Source organism: Equus quagga, chromosome 7 (assembly GCF_021613505.1).
Source record: "Equus quagga isolate Etosha38 chromosome 7, UCLA_HA_Equagga_1.0, whole genome shotgun sequence".
Taxonomy (NCBI): domain Eukaryota; kingdom Metazoa; phylum Chordata; class Mammalia; order Perissodactyla; family Equidae; genus Equus; species Equus quagga.
In genome coordinates, this window is record NC_060273.1 from 53,216,428 (window position 1) to 53,236,605 (window position 20,178).

The window sequence follows — 20,178 nt, forward strand, 5'->3', positions numbered from 1 at the left end:
CATCTGCAGGTCTCAGTGCTCAGGCTTAGGTTCCTTAGAAGAAAGCCTTCTGCACAGGATGTCACCAAAGGAAGAGCTAGCATTTAATGTCCCAGGCCATGTAAAACATGGCCAGCGGGCCAAATGGGGGCTGCCTGACCTCAGGGTAGGGACTGCCAAAGATTCTGAGGGGAAGGAAGGTCAACTGGTAGTTTTGATAACTAATGAGCCAGGACACTCTAGCCACCTTTTGCTCATTCGTTTATTCAATCAGCAGAGTTGTAGTGAGCACACAGACTGTACCAGGCACTAGAGGTGAATGGTGGCAAAAACAGACACTGTTCTCAGGGTTCCAAATTTATAGTCTAGGAAAACAGGCAGACATGAATCAAACCATCAAATAAATAATCACAGAAATAGAGCTGTGATCAGGGTTGTGAAGGAGAGGTCGATTATACTATGAGAGCAGGACCTATCCAGGTGGGGAGAGGAAGGACTTCCAGAAAGTTTTCCATAGTGTGACAGGTGGGCTGGGATCAGAAGGTGAGCGGGGGAGGATCCCAGGTAGAAAGAGTCATTCACTCATTGGCCCATTCACAAATGGAAACTTTATATAGTCTATCAATTCATCTTCCCAATAATCCTTTTATAGATAAGAAAACTGAGATCAATGTTAAAGTTGACAGAGCTGGGAAGACATTCAACACCAGCTATTTCTCTGCCTCTATCATGATGGCTTTCCACTTTCCCCCTGCCTTAACGTTCTGCTCATCAGTCAGTTATCAGTGAACTTGCACATGGCCTGCAAGTAGGGAGTGTTGAGCCTGTGGTCCACCTTTAGAGACTCCTATGAATGTGCTGAATCCTACCATATCTCCTCCTGCCCATCCCTTAGATCCCTAAATGTGGGTCCAAAAAACTTGGGAAAGCAGCCAAAGAGACAGCTTCCCTGCTAACAGGCCAAGGCACCCTCTCCTCTCCTTCATCAACTCAAGACTCTGGTGATGTACTACCCAGCCCAAAGGAAGACATCCTGATGTGCCTGACCAGGGACTCAAACTCAACAACTACAGAAGCCAGATGGGCAGGCTGAGTGAGGTGCACGGGGTGAAGTTCAACGGGAATGGAGAAGATGTCATGACCAGAGAGCTCCAACCTCGTCTGAGGGGCGGCCATCAGCCGGCCTAGGGCATGGTTGTCAGGACAGGATGAGTGCCTGGTGTTGCCACACCCTCTGAGTTTTTCAGGAGAAGAGGGAAATTTTGATTTTTATGTAAAATCTCTAGATTTTTAAAATTTGGCAACCAATTAAAAAATGTCTCTAAATACTATGCCTGCCAAAGTGAACAGGTTTTCAGACTATATCCTGTTTACAATGTCTGGTTTAGGCAAATGTGGTTTTCCTAGATTACTATGGGACTCAAATCTCCAAGCTTATGGAGATCTGGGATTTGCCATCTGTGTTTCTAAAGTGGGAAGGAGAGAAAAGAGGGTGGAGGGAGGGAACCATGTGCCAGGCACTTTCCCTATAGCATCTCATTTAATCCTCAGAACAGGAGGTAGAATGGAAACATTCTACAGGGGGAAAGCTCAGTTCAGAGAGACAGAGTGATGTACCCAGGGTGACAGAGAAAACAAGGGAAGACACCAGGCCCCGCGGTCCCCAAAGCTCGGTGATACTACAATAAGTCACGTCTAGTGATGTCATAAATACTATCCAAGCTCAGGACAACCTATGGAATTATCTTTTTTTTCCCAAATGATAGTTCCTATTTCTGGAATAATGGTACACTAAGTACCTAAAAATATCTGCAGTAATAGTGGAGTGAGTTCAGACTCGGACTCTCTGGCCTTTGACAGAACATGTCGAAAGCCTTGAAAGTGCCAGGCTCCTTAACCCTCTGGTCAATTCCACTTTGTTGGCTCTAGTCTCAAGAGGATGTGCATAAAGATACATGTCCAAGAATTTGGTTTCCGTGATATTTTTGATGGGGAAAAATTGGAAACAACCTAAATGTTCAACAATATAAGATTGGCAATATAAATTATGGTATATTCTGGAAAGAGAATTTTATAGTTTCATTAAAAATGATATTGAAATACATCTGTTGACATGGAATTCTTGTCAAGCAAAGAATAAATTATGAGCAGTATGATTCCATTTTTACAAAAAATATGCAGGCATAGAATTTGATCTATATATAAACATGAAAGGGTCTGGGAATATGTATGGATTATGGCAATTTCTTTCATTTTTTTGTTTTGCTTGTTTGTATATTAGGAGTTTGTTTTGTTTTGGTAATAAGTATGCATTATTTTTGTAATGAGTAAAAATAACAATAATAATAATTTTAAAACTTCGGAGAAAATATAAGACTCAGAAAAACTGGCAAAGGAATTCTTTGCTCCAGGCTAATATCCCCCAAAAACCTTCATGATACATTCAAATAAATATCTTTTAAATGCCTACAAGGAAGCAGGCATCATGCATCTTGGCATATTTTTTCCTTTGAAACTGGGCTGGCCAATGATCTAACTACATGCCTTACAAACCCTAGACTGGGGCTCCACATGCAACTAATGCAGATTCAACTCAGCAGCTCAGTCCACCAGGTGGGTGAAGGAAAGTAGGGTCTCTGGATACAGGAAAACAGCATGGCGGGTCAGAGAACTCCAAGTGGATTGTGGGTGTTAATTGTAGGAGAGTGGAAGGAGTTGACTCTGGAGAGATTGACAGGAATAAGAACCCAGAAGGCCTGAGTGTCAAGAAGATAAGTTTAAACTCTATCCTGAAGGCAGTGGGGAGCCTTTGATGAATATTGAGCAGGAGAGTGACATAGCAGGTCTGGGTTTTAGAAAACAAAATTCTTACCTTATGTACATCTCTTCCCGATTGTTATCTTTGTAGAAATTCTAGGCAGGGGAGAAAAAATAGTGATGAGTGTTTTTCTTAAAAGAGCAGCAGGGGTGGAGGGTGTGGTGATGGATATGAGATTTCTACTTATTATCTGGGCGCCCTGAGATGGGAGCAAGAAATCTACTTTCCTGAATGTACCACATAGCCTCATGAAGAGATTCTGCCTTGAAAGTCACTTCTCTGATCCTTGGATGGTAAAAGGACAGAGGAAGTATCTCTACCATTGGATATCAGGGGAGCAACTGAGCTGTCCGCTGCCCCGAGAGGCGGGCTGCCAAGACTGAGGCAGTCGACTCTGACAAAGTCTTCTGTAAAAGGCAGCCCCGCCTGATCTGTAAAAGTTCACACCCTGGACTCTTGTAATAGTGATCTTACTAGACCCAGTGATAATAACAGATCATAACTTCTGGTAGTGCAGAACTATCAGGAGTTATGAGTCCACAGCCAAAAAAATTCAAACTCGGCAATACCTAGGAAGCCCGATTCTGGTCCCAGCTCAGGGTCAGGTAGACCATTAGTCATCCTGGGCTCCACCACAGGAGATCCCAATTCAGTGCATTTGTAAACAACTTCTTACAGATTTTGAGCCAGGAGGTCTGTGAGCCACATTTTGAGAAAGTCCTGTTTTAATCCAACGCACCCATGTGTACCTGAGGCTCAGAGAGGGGTGGCAATGTGTTCCAGGGCACACGGTCAGGGTGCGTGCAGAACCACACTAACCTCAGCGCTCCTGACACCCCTCCACATCCTGTCCTCGCCCCCAAGACCATGTTGAAGCCCCACATCAAAAACCAGCAGGGTCTAATTGCTTGTGGAACTGCCTGTCCCAAGCTTTCTCCCTGGTCAGAGTCTGACGGTTGAAGGTCAATTTCTTCAACCAACTTCTGCATCTCCTTAGAGAGAAACTGCAAACTCTGGTAAAACCCCTCCTCAGGCTCTTTCTATAAATTGGGCCTGGTGGAGTTATTAGCAATGAATTCTTTTCTGCTGTAATCAGGATTTTTAAACTCCCCTTAGCATTTCAGAAAATCAATGGCAATATCTAGGCTGTTAAAAAAGAGTCCACTTAGAGTAAAGGGAGGCCACACAACAGAACCACGAGGACAGGATTTGTATTCCGGAGCATGGGGGTTGACGTGATGGATGCCACGTGGTCTTTTGGTCAACTTGATTCACTTAAACCACCTTAGGGTGGGCTGACATGGTGGGTATGAAGCACTGTGGCTGCAACCACGTGTCTCATGACCACATCACAGGTCACGTGAAGGGACAGTGTCTGGGACCCAGGCCAGGGCTGGTCGTGTGGCACAGGGGTGAAGAGCCTGGGTTTGGGATTTACTGCTCTGGTTAGCCTATCTCATAGTAATTTTCTACAGATTCTAGTTATTAGTATCACTCCATTCTGTAAGAGAAGGAAACTAACATGCAGTGAGCATTCGATCATGGGCTAGGACTGCACAGCCTGTAAAACAGGGGCTAGTGTTTTCTCCACGGAACAGGTAAGCAAACGAAACCTTCAGAAAACGTCCTTGACTTGTCCTTTCTATTAGTTATCAGAGGTAGGATGAGAACCCACCGGCTGCATGACTCCAAAGCTCAAACTCTTAACCCATCTCTATGGCCATCTTCCTTCTGGGTTAGGTGTTAGGTGCTAAAGGAAATACTCATTACTCACATTTCATGTATAAGGAAACTGAGGCACAGAAAGGTGAAGCAACTGTCCTCAAGACACAGAGCTAGCAGACGGCAGAGCAGGGATTCAATCCCACGTTTGTCTGATCTCCAACGCCCTTAGTGCTGCTTCCTAATCAAGTGCAACAGTGAAACCCAAGCCAGGCCTGCCCCAGGACTCGGGTCCCACCAGCCCGTAGGGAGGGCTGGCCAGCCCCACGTACCAGCAGGTTCACAGTGCAGCTCATGCGGTTGTCTTTGCTCTCGTCCGTCATCACGCCCCGGTAATCCAGCAGCTTCTCCAGGAGGCCTTTGACCAGGTTCACAAAGTTCTGTACCGACTTGGAGATAGTCGGGTGCTCTGCAGCACACTCCATCAGGCTGCGGGCAGAGACGGGAAGGCAGTGAGCTCACGGCCAGGAAGAAAGAGTGAATCACTGCATCCAAGGTCCGCTGGCTCATGTGTTGGCTCATTCTGTTCATTTGTTCAATCATTTACTCATTTATACACTTATTTGTCCATACAGGGTAGCAAGTATTTAATTTTTTTCCCACCCCAGAATGGGAAAAATAAAAATAGAAATCAATTTCCAGTGTGGGGAAATAGTCACTTTTACACACCCACACTGGGAGTAAATCAGAACTTGTTTTTGTTTGAGGAAGATTGTCCCTGAGCTAACATCTGTGCCCATCTTCCTCTATCCTATATGTGGGACTCCTGCGAAACTATGGCTTGATAAGCGGTGCTAGATCCATGCCCGGGATCCAAACCAGCAAACCCCAGGCTGCCTAAGTGGAACTCATGAACTTAACTACTACGCCACCAGGCTGGCCTCTCAGTACAACTTTTTTAGATAGCAATTTTCACAATATCTATCAAAACTGTAAATGCATACATCCTTTGACTCCACAATTCTACTTTGGGGAATCTATTCTACAGAAATATTCCCAGAAGTATACAAGGATATATTTATAAGAATTATAAATTCCATCTAATAGTGAAGTAGTTGGAACCATCTTAAACGTCCATCAATAGGGAAATGGTTAAATAAATTAAAGCATATTCACAAAATGTAATTCTACAAAGCCATTAAAAAGTATGAGAGATCAATACATTTTGACATGAACAGCTCTATAAAATACAAAGTTGAGAAAAGTTAAGTCTCAGAACAACGTTTGTTTTTTAAGTAACCAACTCACACAGAGCCTACCATGTCCCGGGAATTATTCTAAACCTCTTACAAATTTTAACTCATTTAATCTCCCATCACAGTCTTATGAGATGGGAAGTTTGCAGATGGGTAAACTAAGGCACAGAGAGGTCAACTAAGTTGTCCAAGGTCACAGTGCTAAATATCAACTGTCAGGCACCAGTATCTTAGCTTCAACCACCAGACCCCACATGTGAGTGGAAGTGTGTGTCTGTGTCTCTACGTGTTTGTAAATGTGCCACATGTGGTCAGGAAGGATAAACACCAAACTCTTAATGGTGATTGCCTCTGCCAAGGGGTCTAGGCGGGGGAACAGAGGAGGACACTGTTCGCTTGTCAATTTAAATTTGAATGTATTGTTTGAAAAATTTACATTTGTTGTAAAATTAATATTCTAAATTTAAAAACCAGAAACAATAAAAGTGACATTCCTTAAGCCTCTGTGAGTTGCCGGCATTGTGTGGGGTAGGGATGGGGAGAAAGACATAAAATAAAAAATATAAAAAGAATCATGCCTACCATCAGGTGGCCCACAGGCTAGGTGGGGAGAGACAGGTGGACCAAAATCTTGATTATGACTCCTTCTTATTAATCACTTATTCTGCACCAGGTACTAATCACTTTTCCTTAAGAAATCATCACAGTAAATCTGATAAGTAAAAGGTATTCCCCTCACTTTACAGATGAGGAGAGCAAGGCTCAGAGAGGTTAAATGACCTTCCCAGTGTCACTCGGTAATAAGTGGTGACTGTGGGAATCAAGGCAATCACTGCTCAACATTGTCCTGCAGAGGAACACTGCCATGCGTTCTCAGACATTCGAGGAGACAAGATTCCCTGGGCTACCATTTGTTTCTGGCTACTCTCCCTGGGGCAGTTTAAGTCCAAGAGCTTCTAGGAGGGGAAACGGGAGAAAGGCAAGGACTTCAGAGGGTCATTTCCTCGCAGAAGCCAAACCAGGCTGCAAGGAGGCGACGTCTCAGACTGTGGCCATGATGGGACCAATCCATCTTCATGGTGGGAGAAGCACCTGTTCCTGGGCTGTCAGTGAGAGATGTAAATTGCCCTGTGATTTAGGCCTGTCTGGCTCAGTCACAGCTGTGTCTGACTCCTTCTAGGACGGTCACTTCCAGCCCAGCTTCCCACCCTAACGACAATGCAACGAAGTTCCCTTGCAGTGTTTGGTGTGATTCCTCCCAGCCTCCGGGGCAGAAGGCATCTCAGGGCCTGAGCACGGCCAGACCATTGGTCCTCTGTCCCGGCCATGTGTTACACTCACCAGGAGGCTTTCATGAAGCTCAGCGCTCACCTTGGGTCAATGACTTTGTATCTTTGGGGGTGGGAGCCAGGCAGCAGTGTTTTATTTTTTACGTTCTCCAGGTGATTCCGATGTGCAGCCGACATCAAGAACCACTGGTTGAGTCCTGCTTGGCAAACGTCAGTGTGCACGGAAATCATCTGGGCATTGTTTTAATCAATTCTGATTCAGCAGGTCTGGGTTAGGGCCTAAGAGTTTGCGTTTCTAACAAGCTCCCGGGTGATGCCAATGCTTTTGATCCTTTGAGAAGCAAGGATTTAGAAGAACAAAATTTTGGCTTTCTTAGTTTCTCTATTCTTTAGGCATGAGGTAAGAAACCCACTCATATGGTCTAGGATTAGTGAGATGGACGGGCAGATTGTTTTGAAATCACCCATGCATCCATCCATCCATCCACTCAACAAGTAATGTTCTGGGAACTAGGAATTCACTGACCTCTAGGAGAACACAGTCTAGCAGGGGAAACAGATATAGAAACAAAAACTAATCATAAAATATAATGATTCTACCACTTATTGAATTCTTCCTGTGTTCCAGATGCTGTGCTAAGCCCGTTTTATTGATTATCTTGTTTAACACTCACAAAATCTCCTTGAGGTAGGCATTATTATAACCCTCAATTTATAGATGAGGCATGAGGCCCATAGAACTGAGTCTAATCTTGGTCCTGCCAAGGTCACACAGCTCGTCCTCTCCTTTGTGTCCCACAATGAGGTATAAGTGACAATGAAAAAGAGCCGTGGGAGTCTGGAGGCGATGCAGATAATTCCTCACGGAGAGGAAGGAGGGATGGCAGAGCACTCCCACGCAGAGTCTATGCTCCTGCCTTCGGGGACGGAGGCTAGAGCGAGCTCACGCCGCCCCGGAGTCAACTCGCGCTCAGCACGGGAAGCCTTCAGAGAGGAGCCCAGGTCCACACCCTCTGTCGGTGCTGATGGAACTGGATTTTCACTTATTCTTTTAAAAACTATTTTTGGTGGTGAATATGATGCAGGCTATACAGAAGTTGAAAAAAAATGATTACATCTGAAATCTATATAATGCTATAAACCAATGTGACGGCAATAAAAAAGAAATTAAACAGAAGAAAATAAAGACATAAAAACTATGTATGGAGAGCCTCTTAGGACAATCCTCTTTCAGGTACTGAACTGGTTTGGGTGGGATCCAGGCCCCCGGAACATACATTCTCTGTCCCCTTCAGCCTTCCAGCCCCCTTGCCACTTCTAGATAAATTCCCAGACAGATGGAATATAGCAGGGTAGAGTGTGTCTCATTACTCCATTCAATGTGGGACCCTCACAGAGGCAGACTGTAAGACAGATGCGGACTCACGAGAGTGGGATCCAAGGAGAGTGCTGAGGGTAGGGAGGAGTGGGATGCTGTGTAAGGTTGTACAGCTTGTGCACTGTGCAAGAGCACACGAAGGCTGCAATTCAGCCCCACTCCATGCCTTAAGCCTTGTGCCCTGATGCAGGACTGCTGCTGCCACAGGAAGGGAAGCTCTGTTCTCTTCACAAAGGCACCATGTAATTACCAAGCTGTGTGCCCACAGGACTGTCTGCCCGGAGCAGGCCCTATATACCAGTGGAGGCCCTGAATGAGGGGCTGAGAAGAGGGCTGGAGGAACTGAGGATGACTAAGCTGGAGGAGAAAAGACAGGTAGGCTCATGGCTTCAAACAGACACATCGGTATCCACCTGGAGAACAATCACAATTGCTGATATTTCTGGACTACCTACTTGGTATCAGAAACTGTGCTAAGCACTTTACATGACTTTTCTTGCTTAATCTCAACAAAAATTCTAAGAGCTGGATAGGATTTTGATCTCTAGGTTGCAGATAGGGAAACTGAGGCTCAGAAAGTTCAAAGGAAGGAGCAGGGACTGGGCCCTGGACGTTCTGATGGGGCCCGGACTCCTCGGGTTGGGCTTGATTAGTTTGGGAAAAATCATTCACACCTCTCTCAGGAAAAAAATAATGAGCTGTGTTTAATTTCCTCAACCTCTAAGGACTCCTTTCACAAATAATCACTCAGGAAGGATTTGAAAATCCTGCCGATGGTCGGAAGACTGCCGCAGAGCCCCATCCGCTTATAAAAATGGAAACCGCCAGCGTCGTCACGGTTTCACTTCTGATCAATATTTAGATTTTCCTTCTTAGAACTTTAAGATAAACATTGATTCAGTCAAAAGGTCACTTTTCCCCTGGACAATCAGCCTAGATACGCATCTGAGGAGCAGGTGGCGGGTTTCTCCTCCTAGCTCAGTGGCGTGTGCACTCCAGGTGTTTAGTGATGGCTGAGCACAGCGACAGGAAGGGGCTGCCTGGGGCTCCACTCTGCCTGCTGGGCAGGGCAGGGAGGGTCATTGTGAGGGTTAGAGCAAGGCCTTTAGTCTGCTTTTGTTGTTAAAGTTAAAATAGTCAAAAAAGATTGGGGAAAGAATTCAAAATCCGAGTTATTTCAGAGACTCATACAAATCAGAGAAACTACAATTAGGAGGAAAGTTGGGGTGTCTGAACCATATTCCTAAACTTTGGGAGAAGTCCTCCCGGGTAGGAGGAGAGATTACCAAGGTGTTAGAGACAGAAACTAGGAGCAAGGTGAGGGATCAAGTACACTTACTGAGCCTTTACCTGCTGTGTGCCAGATGACTTACAGCTATTCAGTCTCCAAAATAGTCACTGCAGGCTTATTATCCCCATTTTACAGATGGGGATACTGAGGCCAAAGATGCTGTGTGATTGGTCTAAAGTTGTGCAACTCCTAAGTGATAGAACCAGGATTAAAAGCCAATATCTTTCTTGAAAGATATGCAAATGGACAACATGCACATGACAAGATGCTTGGCATCCTGAGCCATGAAGGAAATGCAAATCAAAACAGCAATGAAATATCACTTCACGCCCACCAGGATGGCTATAATCAGTAAGACAGATATTAACAAGGGTTGAGGAGGATGTGGAGAAATTGGAACCCTCTGCACTGCTGGTAGGAATCTGAGTGGTGCAGTCACTTTGGAAAACAGTCTGATGATGTCTCAAAAGGATAAATATAGAGTTACCATAAGACACTGAAATTCCACTCCTAGGTATGTACCCAAGAAAACTGTAAACATGTGTCCACACAAAAACTTGTACATGAAAGCTCATAGTAGCATTGTTCCTAATAGCCAAAAAGTGAAAACAGTCTGAAGGTCCATCGACTGATGAGTGAACAAACAAAATGGGGTATAACCAAACAGCAGAATATTATTCGATAAAAAGAATGGCAATCAAAAGGAATGAAGTACTGACCATGCTACTGCATGGATGAACCTTGAAAAGATGCTGTGTGAAGGAGGCCGGCCACAAAGGACCATATATTATATGGTGACATTATACGAAATGTCCAGAATAGACAAATCCACAGAGACAGAAAGTAGGTGGAGGGTGGGAGGGAGGGAGGATGATGGCTAAGGGGTTCCAGGCTTCTTTTAGGAGGTAAGAAAAATGCTCTAAAATTGACTGTGGTCATGATTGCACAGTTCTGTGAATATACGAACAGCCATTGAATTGCACACTTTAGGAGAATTGTATGGTATGTGAATTATATCTCAATAAGCTTTTAAAGCAAAACAGTGTCCTGATTGCAAGTCCAGTGCTCCTGGATACCATCCAGCATCTACCACCTCACCCAGGCCCGTGCTCTGGAGTCAGGCAGAGCTGGGTTCGGGTCCCAGCTTGTCCACCTAACTAGCTTGGCCTAGTTTCCTTGGCCAAGAGACTTCTCTGAGCCTCAGGAGGCACCTCTGTGACATAGGGATCAAAGAGAATAAATGCCACTAAATGAGACAATACACAGCACTTAGCACGGTAGCCATGCACTGCATGTGCTCCATGCATGTTGGCCATGACCAACAGTTGTCAAAAATTAAAAAGGCAAAAATAGAGGCTGGCCTGGTGGCGTAGTGGTTAAGTGCCTGCATGCCGTTTCGGTGGCCAGGGGTTCGTGGGTTCAGATCCCTGGTGCAGACCTACGCACCACTCATCAAGCCATGCTGAGGTGGCATCACACATACAAAATAGAGGAAAACTGACAGAGATGTTAGCTCAGGGGCAATCTTCCTCAAGCAAAAAGAGGAAGATTGGCAACAGATGTGAGCTCAGGACCAGTCTTCCTCACCAAAAAAGGGAAAAAATAGCAAGAATTATTCCACAGCTAAGAGAAAACAAAAACAAACATTTTGGTGGATTACTTCCCTCTCCCCAATACAAAATTTCTTTTTATCTGGTCCATTCCAACAATATCAAAAAGATAGCCACTCTAGAGAGAGATATGAGGTTTCTTACAAAAAATGGAGTTTCCCCAAGACTCACCAGCCTCTAGATTATCCCCAGGGAGGACAGAGCCATTGGAGCCCCCTGGAGTCCTGAGCCCTCCAGCCTTGGTCACCTTCCCTGCTCCTCCCATGCTGGGCACTGAACTTACATTGACTCCAGCAGCTGCATATACTGCTCGTCCCCTCGGCCCCCTTCCACCTCGTGGTCCAGCTTGAGGATGATTTCATTTTCAAACTGAAGAAGTCAGAGATGAAAATCAACAACAACAACATTAGAAGGCTCAGTGTTGAAATCAGTCAATTCAGTATTTTAACCAAAGCTTTAGGGAGCACCCCTCATCTCCCAGGTTTAGTGCTGGGAACTGGGAATGCAAAATGCAACAGGATACGATGTGTGCCTTATAGGAGTTCCTAGAGAATGCAGAGGAAAAACTGATCATGAGCACTGGAGCAGAGAGATTGGCAGGAGGGAGAGAAGAGAGTGAGAGAGGGAGAAAGGGAGAGAGACAGAGAGAGAACGAGAGCAAGCGAGCTTGGCAGAGAGACACAGAGAGAGACAGAGAGGGAAAGGAGAGTCAGGAAAGGCTTCTCACGGCCCATGCCCTCTGAGGCTGTTCTCAAAGTTTACGTGGAAATTTTGCAGGGAGATGAAAAGTGAAAGGGCATTTAAAGGAGAGGGCATAGGCACAGCATGTGCGAAGACACGCAGGCGTGTGACAGAGCATTGCATCTTCAGGGAACCACATGTTGTCACAGACGGCCATTATTTCTGCTGGTCTAGCATTCTTCTCTCCAGACTTTGGTGATCACGCTGGCCCTAATCTCAGTCTGGGGGACTCAGGCGAACTAACCACACCTCCCTAGCTCCAGGTGTGGGTACATGACACAGGCCCAGCCCCTAATCTGTATCTCGCATCATCCAGACCCCAGCATTAACAAAGGCCCAGGTCAAGCCAGGGAGACGTAGATCCAAGGCTTGGTTGGGGCTCTGAGCAAAAAGGGTCTTTTGGCTCAATTTGAAGATGGAAGATTGTAAGCCTGAGGCTGCTGGAGATGGCCACAGTGAAAGAGCCTCCCTGAGAATGACGCCAGTACAGAGGAAAGCAGAGAGGAGGAGATGAAAACAGACTGAAACTTGATGCCATTTTTGAGGCCCTGAATCCAGCCATACCTGAAGCTGTCATATTTAATGAGCTGATGCCTCGGAGATCGAGTGGTGACAACTTAATGGTCAGAGATCAGACTTTGTAAGTGAAAGTAAATGTGTACCTACAGTTCTACCAAATCTTATGACACTGAAGCCAGAGAGTGTTATATCTTCCTATTTTCAATGTCAAGAACATCTCACTCAGTTGAGTTCATGACTTATTCAACATTTTGAAGGGCCATACTATGTCTGTAATGTAAAGTGGTTTGTACTGTTTTAATATCATGCTCTGATGAGTCTATCCAAATCATGCAGTCCACTGCCCCCCCACCCCCACCACCACATTTTACCACTAAATAAGAAACTGGCACCTGGAGAATGGAAGGGGACCCTTGGTGAAGGTCACCAAGGTCAAGGGAGCCCTTGGGTACTCATGGCTCCTAACCCAGCCTCTTCCCACTCAGTCCTCACAGTCACTCCATGAGGTCTGGAGGTCAAGGATTGCCTTTAAGTGTGATAATGCATGAACAGCAGCCAGCCCCTGCTTGGCATCAGTCTCAGGAAGTGTCAGTTATTATCACAGTTGCAGAAGTAGAGGCTCAGAGAGTTTAAGTGGCTTGTCTAAATCTCAGATGAATGGCAGAGATCTTTGGCACTCTTTCCAGCGCACAAAGGATCAAGCCCAGTCTAGTTAGTTGGAATCTCTAGGTGATGAAAGGCAGGGACCAGATTCACTTTGACCCTGGTTCACATATCACCTGTGGTGCTATTGTTCTCTTACTTTTGTGTGCTGAGGGCCGAAGGAAAGGACCAGAAGCTTGTGCTGATACAACATAAATGAGAAAGAATGGCTTGTGAGTTTCCACAGTTAAGTTTTATGGAAGGAGATACATAAGGCCTGGAAGATGGGTAGGATTGTGATAAATATGAAAAGGGTGGGAGGAATGGAGTGAGCAGAGGTGTGGAGGTGGGAATATGGAGAAAAATGAGGACAGCAGTTCAGCTGGAGCAGAGTTCAAGAAAGAAAGGAAGAACAGAGACCTAGCTGGGGGCCAACCCAGTGAGGGTCTGGCTGCCAGTCTGCACATGAACCACACCCCTTATAGGATGCATGTTGTACATGTGAGTATCATCCACAGTCGGGGCTTGGGGGCTATCATAGTTAGAGATGTCTACTGTGCCAAGCCTCGGGCAGGAAGAAATATGCCCAGGGACTACGAGAGTGGGCTCTGATGCAAGACTGTCTGGCTTTCAATGTCTGCTCTGTTCCCTCCACCATCTTGGGAAAGCGAGTAGGTCCTCCTAACCCTCAGTTTCATAGTTTCCATCAGGGGTCAGCAAACACTTTCTGTAAAGGGCCACGGAGTAAATATGTTAGGCTTTGGGGTCAGACAGTCTCTGTAGTGACTCAACTCTGCTGTTGTAGCACAAAAGCAGCCAAAGATAACACATAAACAAATTGGCATGGCTGTATTCCAATAAAACTTTATTTACAAAGACAAGTGGCAGGACAGATGTGGCCTGTGGGCCATAGTTTGTGGATCCCCTATCAATATAATAGGCATAATAGTGGTACCAACAGCAAGGGGTAGTTGGGGGCCTGGAGGAGATTATATACATAAAGCACGCCCTGGGTTTGCTCATCTACTTATGATTACGGCGGATGTTGTTATCACTGCTGAATGTTACTGGAAAGCAGCGCTGGGGGAGAAACTAGCATTGCTTCCTGTCTGAGCTGTTCAGTGGTGAATGCTGGCACGATTCCTCCTTGCAAGAGGAACTTTCCTTTGGAGCAGAGAAGCGGACGGGGTAAATAACTACTTGTCTCAGGGTCACAAAAGAGCTGCGGGGAGGGAAATTACAGGGTGCCAGGGGATGTGCAGAGCTGGCTGATGCCTCGCCACGCCTGAGCCCTCGGGGTGGGCTGGAGAGTGAAGGCCTCAGTCAAGCGTAGCCCAGGGCAGACTGGCCCTTCCTGCTCCTGGGCAGGCGCTGGGCTCAGGAGTGGCTGTGACCACAGCCTTTGGCGTCAAACAGGTTTGGTTTGAGTCCTGCTTTGATTTTTTTCCCCCACCATGTGACCTTCGGCAAGTTAATAAGCCTTGCTGAGGCTCAGTTTTCTCACCTATTGAATAGAGATCTAAAACAGCACCTGCTTTATAGTGGCGCTGGGAGAAGTTAATGGGAAAACACATGTGAAAGGCCTTGCAGGGTGCCTGGTTCATGGTAAGTGCTCAGTAATGGTTAGCAATTATCATCATGGCATTGTCGATACTGTCCTCATCATTGGCATCGCAATCTCATTTAATCTTCACGACAGCCAAGGGAAACGGATATCATCATCCCCATTTTACAAATGACGAAACTGAGGCAAAGGAGGACCTTTGTCTTGGGTTTCAAAGGATGGATGAACTTGACCTAGGTAGGCCCAAGGGTCCACCATATGCTCCCAAACATATACTATGCCATGTCACTGTGACAGGCCATACCCCCAACGTTGGCACTATGCAGAGCTTAGGACAAAGCTCCAGCTTCTCCAAATTAATTTCATTTTCATCTGCAGCTACACGACTGCATCACATCGCTGACTCCACCCCACCCCTGCGAGGTAGATGGTTGTAAAGGAGCATCCATGGGTTTCATTCACAGAAGTCAGATGCTACAGAGACTTGATATGGATCTCGAGAAGCTCTACTCAGGAAAAGCAGCGTGGACTCCAGGAGCCCAGACCTAGTGGGCCTGCCCCTTCCATCAGAATGGCCTCACCTGGGCCTCCCACCTGCATCAAGCCCTCCCTGCACCGCTTCTGCTGCCTTTCCTGTCTGCGTTAGAAGGCCCTGGCTGTTTTCATCATCTTGTTTGCCTAGAACCCTGACGAAGTAAAATCTAGGGAACAAGAGCTCTTCCTCAAATGGATGGTGCTGACTTTGACCTGGGAGGGGCAGAGATGGTGTGAAAGGCCAGGAGGGCAGAGAGATAACAAGAATGAAACCGACACCTGTAAGGCAGTCTTTGGCCTCCTTCGTTAAGGAAATGCAGGTTGTCCTGAGGTGGGCAGTGGCAGACTTTGGAGGAAGCTGGAGAAGGCAATCTCACATGAGAAGGGATGCCTGGGGGAGTCAGTCTAGCTTCCTAATTTTCTTTGAGTTATCTCTTCTCTGCCTGCTCCAGTTCATCCCCCATGGAACTCAGGTTTGGGAACCTATAATGGCATTATGATATCCATTTTACAGATAGAGAAACTGAGGCTGAGAGAGGTTAAATAACTTACGCAAATTTCTTCTGTTTATAAGCAGCAAGTCTGACTCCAAAGCACAGTGTCCAAAAGACAGTAGGTGCTCAGTACATATTTACCGAACTGATTTGCTTTTTTCCACATTATGTTCTAAGCCATCTGAAGCACCAACTTACTCCATGCCAAGACTTAGTCTCAGTGGAATCTGCCAAACTGATATCTCTGCCAGTTAATTCATTCAACAAGCAATTATCGAGCTCCTGCTGTGTTCCAGGGACGTTATAGATGCTGCTGTCCAATGCCCTTACCTCTTTTTCTTTGAGAGAGGGGTTCTCTCTGGGACCTCCTGCCTGTTGCGGGTTCAGACCCTCAGGATGATGGGAGCACCCAGGCCTGTTCTACCCTCTGCATCATAGGTAGCAGCTCTCCTTAGTCTCTATGCCCCAGGACACCTACCCCTCCCCACTAACTTCATCCAGAAAGCCCACAGCTCCTCCCCTCCACAAAGAATGGGTCAGCAAGACAGCCAGTCTACCCAGGCCCAGGGGACTACTCAAGCAGTGGTCAGGCCCCCTCATTACCCTACACTATAAAAACATTCGCTGGAATGTTCCTCTCTATGCTGAGGCTATTCCCCTGAAATGCGGTGGGATGGGGATCGAAATGCCTCCATTCATCCTGGGAGTGTTGACATGGTATACATAACTTTCATGTCAGGCACTGACAGGTGCTGGGAGACTGACTTTGGCCCTGAAAGATCTCATAGTCTCCTCATGGGGACAGACCTATGATGAAGATAGCAGATCATCATGCTGTATGAGACAAGTGATATGCCTACGCCCCATGCAGGCAGGAAAAGAGGCATTTCACCCTGACTGGGGCATGGCCATGCCAGCCACAGTGTGGCCAACCCAAGGCCCCTCTTACTGAAACCACCCTGTCCACAGCCCCACCAAAGGAATGGTGGAGTGTACTAGGGATGGGGCATGCAGTCCTAGGCAAGGACAGGGACCCTGAGATTGTCTGAGGGGAAGTGTGGTATCATTGGGGGTAAAGGTTATCAGCCAAACGCATTAGCTCCCTAATTCAGGCTAGAGGAGGAGACAGGGAGATCTGGCAATGAGGCTGCAAAAGAAACTCAGAGCAGAAAGAAAGATTACCCTGGAGCCTCGTCCTCCCTACCCCCATCCCTGAGCCCCTCAGAGTCGAACCCCTCCATGTCCCAGTTCCAGCCCATGCACATCCTGCTTGAGCACATCTGTGACTTGCCACCAGATGAACCACTGCTCCAGGATCAGGAAAGGCTTTTCCAAAACATGAGGCCTCAGCTGAAGGATGACTAGGGTCTTTTCAAGTGAAGAAATCAAAGGAAGAGCCCAAGCAAAGGACTGACAGCAAACGAACTGCCTGACACTGGGCATCAGGCCATGGGGCCTGGTGTGAGCTGGGCGCAAAGGCTCTGCTCATTTTCCTCTTGGCTCTGCTATTCCTTTAAGAAACTCAAAGTTTAGAAGAGAACTCTGTCATCTTCCGGGCACCTGGTTCTTCTCTTTGCTGATTAGTTTGGCATCACACACTAATGCCAGTGTGCACACAAGGCCCCCTGGATTTCAGACCCCAGTTCTGGGGTTCACTCTGGATCCAGCCATCAGGGCTGCTTGGGGATCATGGGGGCCTTGCCTCCTCCATTTCCTGGGACACCTTCCTTGGCTGACTACTCTGAACCATATAGCCACACCTGGGTCTGCTCATCCCACGGCTGAGCACACACCAAGCACGCCAGCTGGGTTTCACATGGGAAGCTGCCCCATTAGTTGAGCTGATTGTCCTGCCTCTTTTGATAAGAGAGAAATGAAGATAAGCAACTGTAGGAACATACTGACAGTGAACACATACCTAGGGTGAGGAGCTCAAGGAAGACCTCATTCATGGAAAATAGGTGGGTGCATGTCAGAGGGATGTTGCAATAAGGAAATCCTACAGGACAGTAAAGTCACACTCCAGGCAAGCCTCTGAAGACATGAGGCCACCAAACACAACTGTCAGGTCGTGGTCCAGAAATGACTGGGCTCACCTCTCTTGATGACCATCAGGTACTTGGAGAATTTCTTTTGCACACCTGTTCCCAGGGCATTTTCTAAGCCAGCTGGTGCCCACACCTTCGGAGGGAGTGCTGATCCAAGGGTAAGCAGGACACCCTTCATCTCATATTGTGTGCCCTTTACGTGTCCCCAAGCTTCACAGATTTCGCTTCCTCCTTAAAAGGCAGCAGATTCCAAACTGCTTTCCAACACTCAGCCCAGGGTTTCACCTTCCACTTTTCTCCATCCCAGTTGGTTGGATATGGTTTCTTTCTCCATGTGAACCCCTCAGCCTTTTTTTTTTTTTTTTCCCCCACAGGCTCCTTGCAGAAGAGGCAGCTAGTCACTGGCCTTTCTGGGACTAGAGAGCCCCTGCTAACTGCTGAGTGAGGAGAGGACCCTATCACAGTGGTATAATCACAGCCAACTAATCTCTTTTTCCTCTCAGAACAAAATTTTCCAAAGTGATTGGCAGAATGGTGAGTCCAACAGACATTTCTTGCACAAATACATTTGGGAAATTAAACAGGTCTGTTTATTGTGGGACCTCTCAATAAACTGCCTCGACTATGTTAATGTGCACTGAAAATCTCCAAGGGTTATGATACACAGTGGCTTCCCAAGGTACTTAACCTGGAAACCCTTCCCCCTAGAGCATCTGGTGGGGTTAGTGGTCCATGGAACATATTCTGAGAAAGCATGCTTTAGAGGATGCCATTCATTCTTTCATTCCGTCAACATTTACTGTGACCATACTGGTGGCTGGATGGTGAAGTGGGCAAAACATAGGTTTAGAATCATCATGACCTGTGTGTTGCAGCCTCTGCTCTGCCTCTTTCTTGATGTGCGATTTCACCTCTCTAAGCCTCAGTGTTTCCATCTTTAAAATGGGGATGATAATGCTACCTACCTCACAGGGTTGTAATAAAAAAGAATACATGAACTAATGAATGGAAAATGCTTATAGTGCCTGGCACACAGTATACACATTGTTAAAGGCAGTCATTGTTGTCATTGTCATCAGTGTCACTTTTATTAGATGAGGATGAAGAAGACAGGAAAATGCACAGAAGTGAGTATAATGCAAGGCAGTATATAATAATCATACCTCACACAGATCAAATGACATAGGAATAGACGGCAAAGACCTCTTAAAGGACATAGCATTGGGATGGGTTTTGCAGGATCAGTAGGAGTTTAGAAGGTGTTGGCACACAGGACTGTGAACGCGGCAGAGAAGCAGCAGAAGAGGAAAGGCCTGAAGGAAGACACTCACCAAAGCCACACAATTCAGGTAAGCTGCGGGGATGTCTGAAGAATAGGTGAGGTGTGGGAAAGAGCTGGAGAAACTGGCTAAATAGTTTGACTGAAGGCCAGAGCTAGGAGGGCCCTGAATGCAGGCGGAAGGGTTTGGACTCCACTGGGTGAGGATTAGAGAAACGAGCAAGGGAGGGGTAAAATCCCTGAGAATTTTAAGGAAAAGCTATTTGGAATCTGCTGCCTTTTAAGTGCTGGAGCAGGCTATGGTACAGAATGAGAGGCAGAAATGCGAGGGGGCGAGGCGGGGAGCTGAGTTAGGGGTAAAACGAGGTGAGAAGCGGGCAGAGAGGACAGGAGGGCGAGGTCTGAGGAACTGTTAAGGCAGCCTCAGCGGCAGGACAGAACGACCAACCTCCCTAAGCTGGGGGAAACTACTGAACATTGCCAGAGCCTAGCGTGGAAATGGGTGCTTATTCCACTCTCAAAGGCTTCTGGAGTGACTGGGCCCATAAAATGGTCCTCATCCTTCAAGTTTGATGGGATTTTCAATGAAAATACTTGGCCAATGATCCTCGAGGTTTACACGCGTTGCTCCCTCCCTGCCCGCTGGGGAAAGCGGCAGACCCACAGGTCCCTCCTGAGCAGCTGGCTTCTAACTCCCCTTGCTGTCAACTTGCATAGGTGGTAGGGTCAGCTCTTTCCAGACAGCACAGATCTTCCAAGTGATCCCAGAAAAGCAAGTGCTGGACAGAGGTGGGCCCGAGATTGGGCAGGAGGGGTAGGCCTGCAGACACTCCTTGAGGCAACTCTCAGGGAGAGAACTAGGATTCTCATACTATTGATAAAGGGACCCAGCTGATACACGGCAGGAAAGTGCATTTAAATCTTGGCCTCGGGCAGGAAAACGTGATAGAATACTGACCAAATCCGATCTGCCAGCTCATTCCGGGCACATGAATAAACGTCCCCAGCCTACCCTCAAGCCTCTGAATGAAGCCTGGGCAGATGGAACGAGGATATCATTATGAGGAAATGGGC

General features: G+C 46.7%; 1 protein-coding gene across 1 annotated transcript in view; it reads right to left on the reverse strand.

The window, feature by feature from the left end:
* Positions 1-20,178, reverse strand: part of DOCK2 (dedicator of cytokinesis 2) — a 403,039-nt gene that overhangs the window by 37,974 nt on the left and 344,887 nt on the right. Inside the window, exons 34-36 of the mRNA XM_046668606.1 lie at positions 11,567-11,652; positions 4,792-4,948; positions 2,852-2,892 (exon numbers count right to left, since the gene is read on the reverse strand). Of these exons, the coding sequence (XP_046524562.1) occupies positions 2,852-2,892; positions 4,792-4,948; positions 11,567-11,652 (284 nt within the window). The remainder of the gene's footprint in view (positions 1-2,851; positions 2,893-4,791; positions 4,949-11,566; positions 11,653-20,178) is intronic.